This window comes from Abrus precatorius, unplaced genomic scaffold, assembly GCF_003935025.1.
Source record: "Abrus precatorius isolate BTA unplaced genomic scaffold, Abrus_2018 Scaffold2, whole genome shotgun sequence".
Lineage (NCBI taxonomy): Eukaryota > Viridiplantae > Streptophyta > Magnoliopsida > Fabales > Fabaceae > Abrus > Abrus precatorius.
In genome coordinates, this window is record NW_020874362.1 from 10,270,961 (window position 1) to 10,280,377 (window position 9,417).

The 9,417-nt window shown below is 31.5% G+C and overlaps 1 protein-coding gene across 1 annotated transcript; it reads left to right on the forward strand.

The window, feature by feature from the left end:
- Positions 1 to 1,888: 1,888 nt before the first annotated feature.
- LOC113859431 (ubiquitin-conjugating enzyme E2-17 kDa-like) lies at positions 1,889 to 8,804 on the forward strand. The gene is made up of 5 exons (XM_027492209.1): positions 1,889 to 1,933; positions 6,605 to 6,650; positions 7,298 to 7,425; positions 8,076 to 8,180; positions 8,273 to 8,804. Exons 1-5 carry the CDS (start codon positions 1,889 to 1,891, stop codon positions 8,414 to 8,416), a joined length of 468 nt encoding a protein of 155 aa, XP_027348010.1. The 3' UTR covers positions 8,417 to 8,804.
- Positions 8,805 to 9,417: the final 613 nt, after the last annotated feature.

The window sequence follows — 9,417 nt, forward strand, 5'->3', positions numbered from 1 at the left end:
AACTACCTGCAACTTCAAAACTTAGAATTATGCAGAATTTTGGGTCAAAAATCAGCTACCTATAACTTCAAAACTCAGAATTATGCAGATTTATTACAAAAATGAAAGGTAAAATGAAAAGAAAATGCAAAGAACTATGAGTTGTCTTTCACAAAGCACTCTTTTAACGTCACTAGCTTGACGCCTAATGATCTTTAGCTCTAGGAAATGCATTTGATGGTAACAGTTTCAACTCTATCTTTAAGTTTTCCTCCTTTTTATCAAAAATTTGTAGCACTTCATTTAATTGAGAACTTGAAAGAAATAACCGCAGAGGGACTTCCAACTACTTCATAGACTCAATAAGATTCTCTTCATGCTCTTCATCGCCTATATGTAGAACATTTTGTCCTACTACTGCACTTTGGCTGCTCTCTTGGATATACAATAATGTAATATCCATACTTTAAGAGCTCAGGCAAAGGCTTTAACTCAGATGCAAGAGGCAGCTTTAGAGAAGGAGGGAATTTGCTCTTCAACAAAATCATATGTATAGGTAATTACTACAATCAAATTAGTACATTCTGAATTCTTTGAAGGTTCAAATGCATCATTATTCATTTCCTTAGAACCTGCAATGGCTGCATCATGATTCACTTTCTCAGAATTTGCAATAGCTGCATCAAAATCACCATACACATATGTATCAATCTCTGCACAAAAGCTACACTTTGCATAATCATTACATGCATCATAAGTAAAGGAATTAGGATAGTCAATATAATTTGAAAATTCAGAAAACTCAACCAAATTATCATCAACTAAATCATTCAACAAATTAACATGGAAAACTAAATGGAATGGAAGAGGAATAAATTGCTCAAAATTTTCTACTGCATTGGTAGATATGACATGAAGAGTAGGAGAAGATTCTTCACTTACTGGACTGTAATCACTTACTGAAGCAGTAACAATAAGATCTTCATCTGTTGGTTGCTGCTCTTGAGAGCCTTGAATGGTCTTTCTTTATCTCAAGGTGATGGCACTAATATTCTCTGGATTGACAACTGGTTATGCAGATAGATTACCAGAACCTTGAGATTGCAAATGATTCAAAGCAGAAACCAACTGTCCAATTTGATTTTCCAAGTTTTAAATAGTTGCTTCTGTTCTTTGCTGAAAATTCAGATCATTAATTTCCATTTTCCTCATTAATTCTTCCAAGGAAGGCTCACTCTTGAAAGATACAGTAGTTTATGATGGCAGTTATTTTTGTTGTTGATGTGTAAAATTCTCCCATCTTAGGTTAGGATAATTCATCCAACCTGCAAGCTCATGCAATGAATCAGTGGGGTGTTCATGCGAAAACAGATCTCACACAACCTTGCAGCCTTCTATAACAATGCCAACTACTTGATTAAAAAAGCTAAATCATCTAACTTGTCCTCTAGTTTTCTATGATCAACAACATGAGTATTTTCCATCTTATAAACTCTTCTAGTTAAGGCCACTAGATTGCTTCTAGTACTGAACTACTGATTATTAGAAGCCATATTTTCAATTAATTGCCTTACTGTAATAGGAGTTTTACTTACCAAAGCTCCTCTGCTGGTTGCATCAATCATCTGCCTATCCATAGATACAAGACCCTTATAGAAGTACTGGATAAGAAGTTGCTCATTAATTTGATGATGTGGACAGCTTGCACAAAGCCTCTTGAATCTCTCCCAATAGTCATACAAACTCTCTTTGTCCATTTGCCTTATACCACAAATTTCTTTTCTGATTGAAGTCACTCTAGATGCAGGAAAAAGTTTTTCCAGAAACATCCTCCCTGGACCATCCCAGCTAGTGACTAATCCAGGTGGTAAATAGTATAACCAATTCTTGACTATGTCTTATAATAAGAATGGGAATGGTTTTAGCTTTATATGATCCTCTGGAACTCCAGCTGGTACCATGGTGGTACAAACAATGTGAAATTCTTTGAGGTGTTTAAATGGATCCTCACCTGGAAGACCATTGAACTTGGGCAACAAATGAATCAATCCAGACTTAAAGCACACAAGGTGTATCTATATTAGGATATTGGATGCATAATGTCTGCATAGATACATCAGAAGCCAGCTCTCTTAAAGTTCTCTCAGTCATAATATCTGAATCAAAATGAAAAGAGGAAAAAGAAAATAAATAGAAATAGAGTCACATCACTATCAGAGTTATGTACATATGCATGACTAGACTGCCTAAGTTGCCTATGATATGTCATCAATTTCTAGATCAAAAGGATATAGGAAACTTGGATTTGCTCTAGTCATACGCTAAATGTACACAAAATACACTAAGAAAAGCTATTAGAATTAAGGAAAGTGTGTGAAAGTTATGAATGAAATGCAGCCAAATGCTAAGAACCAACACTAAATCTATATGTAGGAACACTATACTCAGCTAATTATATGTAGAAATCAGAGATGCAAAAATGCTCAATTATGTAGAATTTGATGAGAAAAATGAGAAATTATGCAGAAAAATATATGGCAGAAACAAAATGCAGAAATTGTGAAGAAAATAAAAAATTATGCAGCAAAATTAAATAGAACAAGAGCAAAAAAGAATGTAGAAATTGCACAGCAATACAATAAGGAAAATGATGCAAAAGTATAAAACAAAATAGAACAGAACATGTGCATAATTTATACAAAATGCAGAAATATCTAACCAAAAGTCTACAAAATTCTGCAGAATAATGCAACAGAATTTTCAAAACAAGGCAAAAACATAGTAGACTGCAGAAACAAATGAAGAAAAAATGCAGAATGCAACAATGCAGAAAATTAAAACAGAAAAATTACACAGAAACAAAATGCAGTATGCAGAAAATTAGGCAATAGAATGCAAAATGCAAAATTGTAAAAATTGTTTAGCAGAATTTTGAAAATAGAATGCAAAGCGAAGAAATGCAAAATGCAAAATGCAAAAAAAATGAAAAATAGAAACAAAATGCAGCAAATGCAGAAGTTACTAAATGCAAAAGTGTAGAATGCAAAGAATTACGCAGAATGCATGCAACACAGTTGTAGATTTGTGAAAGAGTGAAGAACAAAAATTATGCAAAAATAGTGTGCAGCATAGTGATGCAAAAATGCAGAAAATCTTCCAGCAAAAAATTATGCAGAATAATGCTGTAGAAAACTAAAAATAGAACAAAAACATGGTCGAAGACAAGTGCAAGAAGACAAGTGCAAAAATCTGTTGAACGCAACAAGCAAAATGTAGAAAATTAAAGAAAAAAATGCAATTCAGAATTACAAAATTTAACAGAAGGAAAAGTGCAGAAGTTTATGTAGCAAAAATGCATCAGTTTCCACAAAAAAAATCTGCAGAAAAGTGCACAAGTTATATGGAAAAATGCAGAAAAACTTAAAACAAACACAATATGCAGAAGTAACTAGGGAGTAACACAACTAAACTAATTCTAATCTATCTATTATGTAAAAATTAGAACGAAATTAACATACTAACATGCAGAAAATTAAAAACAAAACACAAAATAAAGTGCACAACATGTTAACATAAATTTGTGTCATTTAACTCCAAGGGAATATTTAACTCTTCTAAGACCAATTTTATTATTTTTATATTATTAAAAGTCATATCCATGTCATTACTAGCCAGAACTTTATCCTTGTATGACATGCAAAGAGGAGAACAAGGGAAAGCAGGCACCTGGTTTGAGAGGACCTCGTCGCTATCCTTCCCTTGTGCCAGTGGATCCACCACATCCATGATGCTTTTTGAGTTTGTCTTAACTTTCTTTGTACTTCTAACCATTAGATCTAGCTCTTCCTTAGACTAAACCTCTTCTTCTAAAGGATTCATGTTTTCAGCCTTCTTTAGCCTCCAGATCATAGTCATAGTGAAAGATTTCTATGACGCCTCTTAATAACCTGCTCGATCAGTCTGCCAAGAGTGCAGCAGCGCAATGCTCAGACAAAAACTCTAGGGTTGAGAAATGCTAACAAAAAAAGAAGAGGAGTCTCTCTTCACGATGCAAGAAAACTTTTCTTGGAGAGAGAGACAGACAGAATTAAAGGTCTTAACATGTTAAATTTTTAGTGTTTTCTCATTTAATATATTCGCTATTTTCTTTTAATTAGAAATATTTTTAAAATTATAATACTTAAAAATAAACTAAAATTTAAAATTATTATAGTCTTACCAAAAAATTTATTAGTTCATTAAATAATAAATAACTTTCAATTAAAATATTTTTATGCAAAATTAAAAACTAAGTCCAAGAAATATCACATTTTTAAAAAAAAATTACATGTCTAATAAGATAACTGTATTATTTAATTACAAAATTCTTTGACATTATTAAAAATAAAGTATATTTTAAAACTATTATATTCATTAACTTGAATTTTAAATTTGGATACATTACAATTATTATAATCTTTCCAAAAAAATAATTAATTCATTAAATAATAAATAAATTTAACTTAAAATGTTTTGCAAAACTGAAAAATCTGTCCAAGTCACATTTTTAAAAACTTTTTACATGTTTAATAAAGTAATTGTATTATTTAATTAAAAATTTCATTGACATTAATAAATTAAAATTTTAAATTATTAACTCATTATCTTGAATTTGAATTTAATAATTTATTTTTAATAAAATATAAAAAGTTATCTTTAATTATTAAATTATATATGTACTTATTTTAAAATATCATGCTAACTAGTTTTTTTTTTTTAAAGGATACTTTTTGGTACCCTTATCATTTGAAGGGTTTAGAAACTCTCTCTTATTTTATTATTTAAAAATTACAGTTAAGGTTCTTAATTAAAATTAAATTCCTGAACTATGACTTTCTTTATTTTTACATTTGAGTTAACTCAACTCTATAAACAAACACTAAGAATAACAAGAACTTCAACTTAATGCTTCCAATATTAATTATTTTATTTTCAACTATATAACTTCCTATCTCTAAACAACTCTGAAGTTCCTTGCCATATGGTTTCCCTTTCTCTCGTGAGATCTCAACACCTATTGCATCAAATTAGTCTCCAATCACATTCGCTTCATCGAACTAGGACCTCTAAATGACACCATCAACGAGGTAAATAATGGTGAAAATAACTATGATGCACATTTTCTTGGAAGTTGAAAAGGTGGGGGTGGAGGGGTGAATTCTAATGTGGAGAGTCCAAATTTAAGAATGTCCATGTCGAATGATGAGTTTGATAAACCAAAAAAAAAAAAGGAAAAAAGAAAGAGCATAAGCTCAATAATAACAATAATAATAGCAACAATAATTATATTAATGTTGTGATGGTTAATTCAAATACTTTTGAAGTGACTAAGGTTGTTGATGAGAAACTTACTTTTTCTAGAAAATAGAGAAAATACATTTGGTTTATGAATGTGGTGCCTAAAAATGAAAAACGATAACCCTCTTGGTATGACATCAACGTTTTCCTATTTGACAATGAATTTCAAATCTTCACCATTGTCTGTCTAGAAGCTTCTCTATAACTAATCTTTTTAACCTTCATACATTTGGTTCATGAATGTGGTGCCTAAAAAAGAAAAACGATAACCCTCTTGGTATGGCATCAATGTTTTCCTATTTGACAATGATTTCAAATCTTCACCATTGTCTGTCCAGAAGCTTCTCTATTACTAATCTTTTAACCTTCATAAATTTTATTGTGAAGCTCTAATCTTTTATTATTGTCAATATTATATCGTAGTCAACCCTCTTTACCATTGAGACTTTGAATATGCCATGAGCACTACTATAATCTTCTTCTACAACACTACAACACCGTCATTGTTCACTCTAACAATCTTAATCTCAATTTTACAAAATTTCTATTTGAGAAGACGACAATACTCCACATGGTATGAATGGAAAAACGATGTGGTAAAAATTGAAGTTCACTATAATCAATCATGATTGACGAGATGAGAATTATGAAAATTTTAAACATAGAAAAAGATTATATTATAAAATTTAATAAAAAAATTAAAATATAAAAAATTAATATTTAAAATATTTAAATAATAACTTGGTATTAATAACCGATTAGCTTTTTTATGCAATGCCAACTAATAGAGAGTAGGGAACCCCTAATGTTGTAGAGGCACTGTAGCGATGAAAAAAAAAAATACATACAGTTGGGTGACAGGTAAGCCAATGCTTGGCAAGAAGTGAAGGCCTCAAATTATCTATTTTGAACTATAATAAAAATCTTCACTCCCACATCTATACGCGTCCCCTGTCTCCTCTTCTATTCTCCCTTTCAATTTTGTGTTTCCATTCTACACCGAACCAACTCCCTAACCCCAAACCCTACTTAAGGTCAATGAAATTCTCTCTTTTCCTCTTTTAAGTCTCACTCTTCTGCTTTGAAATTTCCTTACTTTTAAAATTTCCACATATCCTATCATATGTGGCTGTGTTTATACACACAACAGATATTTATTCTAATGATGATAATAATATTCTTATTAATTATGTCTTGGTGTGTATCCATGTATACATACTTAAGTATTGATGCATATGTGCATGCTTTTATATAAATTAAAAAAATAAAATTGCAAAACACGTTGAAGGAATTGAAGGACCTACAGAAAGATCCTCCTGCATTGTGCAATGCTGGTATGTTTCTATACTCTTTTGGCTTTTATTTTCTTACTTCAATTGTAAAAAAATTACACAAAGATTGAGCGGTTCAAAATGTAGTTTTTTTGAAAATTTTGCTTCTGACCAAAGCAAGGACAATAGGGGATCTAAGGAATGAAATCACTATTTGTATAGATCATAGAACTGTGGATAATGGTTCCTGGTACTGCACTGGGATGGACTAAGTAATATCCTTTGTTTTTTTTTTTTCCTAATAATCTTTTGAATGTTTGACAAAATCTTTTATGATTACTTTGTTGTTAACACATCTACATACATTTGTCACGAATGAATTATTTAATTTTTAACTGCTTTGGGACATTTGCTTGTTGCTAGTTACCGCAGTAAATGAGTGTTGTCTACGATGTAGTGAACAATATAATTAATATATGCCTTAAGTCTTCTGCTACTGTTAGAATATTTGGAATTTATAAATTGCACCCCAGATTACTTCATTAATGTTTTTTGGTTAAAAATTAATAAACATAGATACTCTACTAGTAATTATTGGAACTCTAGTGATTCTTGTTTGCTCAAGTATTTTAGGCTAGTAAAAAATGCTTAAGTCTGTATATTTTTTTTGGCTCAGATGTTCAGCATATGAATTGAAATTTTATGTTCAGGCCCAGTGGCTGATGACTTGTTCCATTGGCAAGCTACGATTATGGGCCTTGCAGATAGAGCATTTGCCAGAGGTGTATTTCTTGTGTCAATTCACTTCCCTCCTGATTATCCTTTCAAACAACCCAAGGTAAATCAAAAGTCTATTGTATTCAAATACATGACGTGTGTCAAACTATATACACACATTGTGGGACAGGTTTTTTTTTTTGTGTGTTAACTGTTATTTTTTTTTAGCATAAATAGAATTGTAGGATTCTTTTATTAGATTTTACATTGAGGGGTTGTAAATTTTACTGGAGGTTGCATTAGGCATTGGAAATCCAGTGATAGATGGGAATTGGAAAATTTTGAAAATTCTAGCTTTTGTTTGGTAAGGGACTAATGATGTATTGAAGATGATGAAGAATTCCTGAAGGCCAATCCGTCCACAATTGTAGTGGATTGAACATTTGTTGTGAAATTGTGATGTTATGTGATTTATTCATCTGATCATTGGTTGTTCTTTTGTAAACTCTCTTGTTTATATATTTTTTTATTTTTTTACTTTTGTTGGTAATGGTTGGAATCATTTTCACAGCTTGAGCCTATGATTGCTTTGCATAGAAATAACTAGTTAGTAAGTAGAGAATATTCAAGGATTCTAGAGATAATTGCTGCCATATTTTTTATCATTTACATTGCTGGTTAGATATGGCATTTGATTTAAGCTGCATTGCGCCCTTAATAACTCTACCTTGTGACAGTGGTTTGTATGACATTTATTATCATTTTGTTAAGGTTTCATTCCGCACAGAGGTTTTCCACCCTAATATCAACAGTAATGGTAGTATTTTCCTTGACATCCTCAAAGAGCAATGGAGCCTTGCGCTTACAATATCCAAGGTAATATGATAACTTATGAGTTTGTTATTTTATTCTATTTTATTTCTTAAAATGATTCTTGTCAAGGTTAATTAAATATTAAAGTTTTCTAGGTCTTTCTTTTTATATGCTCTCTGCTGACAGATCCCAACCCAGATGATCCTCTGGTCCTTGAGATTGCTCATATGTACAAGACTGACAGAGCCAAGTATGAGGCTACTACACGGTCTTGGACCCAGAAATATGCCATGGGCTAGGATCACTAGTTGATCTGCAAGATATTTACCCATATTCTCTGCCATAGTAGTAAATAAATAGACTTGAATTGATCTAAACAAATATGAAATTGTATTCTCCTTTCTGCCAGCTACTTTGAACTTCAATATTGGAAAAACAATTTCATACTATATGAAGTTTATGGACGAATTTACATATATTTTGCATGGTTTCCATTAAATTCATTTTAAACTGCACTCTTTTTTTCTCTATATTTAGATTCTTTATTGTTGGGGCAAAGCCTGGGAAGGTAACTCGATCTGCATGGCTTTTTTTTTCCAACATCTTGAAGCGCTGCTTGGCTCTTTGTCAGCTTCTAATTTGAGCGTAAAATATTGTAAGAAATACTTAGGACTTCAACCTTGGAGGTTGTTTTTTAGTGCAAGTGTTTTTTTTTTCCTTGGTTCATTGGGGATGGGGCTTAGAGAAGGGGGAAGAAAATGTGAAAATTTTTAATACCTAAGATTCGAACTCTGGTGATCCTGCATACAACTTGCTAGTTCTCATCGAGCTATTCTGCAAGGTTAAGGTGTAACTTAAAAAACAACGACACCAAAGGAGTATAAAAAGTGGTCCTCAGAGAATTTAGTATTATTCTTTTGACTTAGTGACTAGATTTTAAGAAAAGAATATTAGGGTTTTATGGTTCTAATGGAAAAATATAGTCTTTTTAACTCAAAATACCAAAGAGGAGTTAGGGTTTAGGATCAACTCTCCTAACCTAGAAATGAGTCTCTCATATCAAGTTTTCCTTGAGATCTAAGGGAGAGGCACAATGTTTCGGTAAAGAATATCGTCTTAAAGGTTACGACTTCCTTGAATATCACAAAGTACAAACTTTGGATTGGATAAAATGGAGAAATAAGAATGAAGTTAGAGAACTAAACTCAAGAAAACTTACTTAGATCTAAATGATTGAACTCCTAAGCTCGGATTCGAAGGAAGATTGAGGTTTAGAGGAGGATTTCTGAGAAGAGAGGGT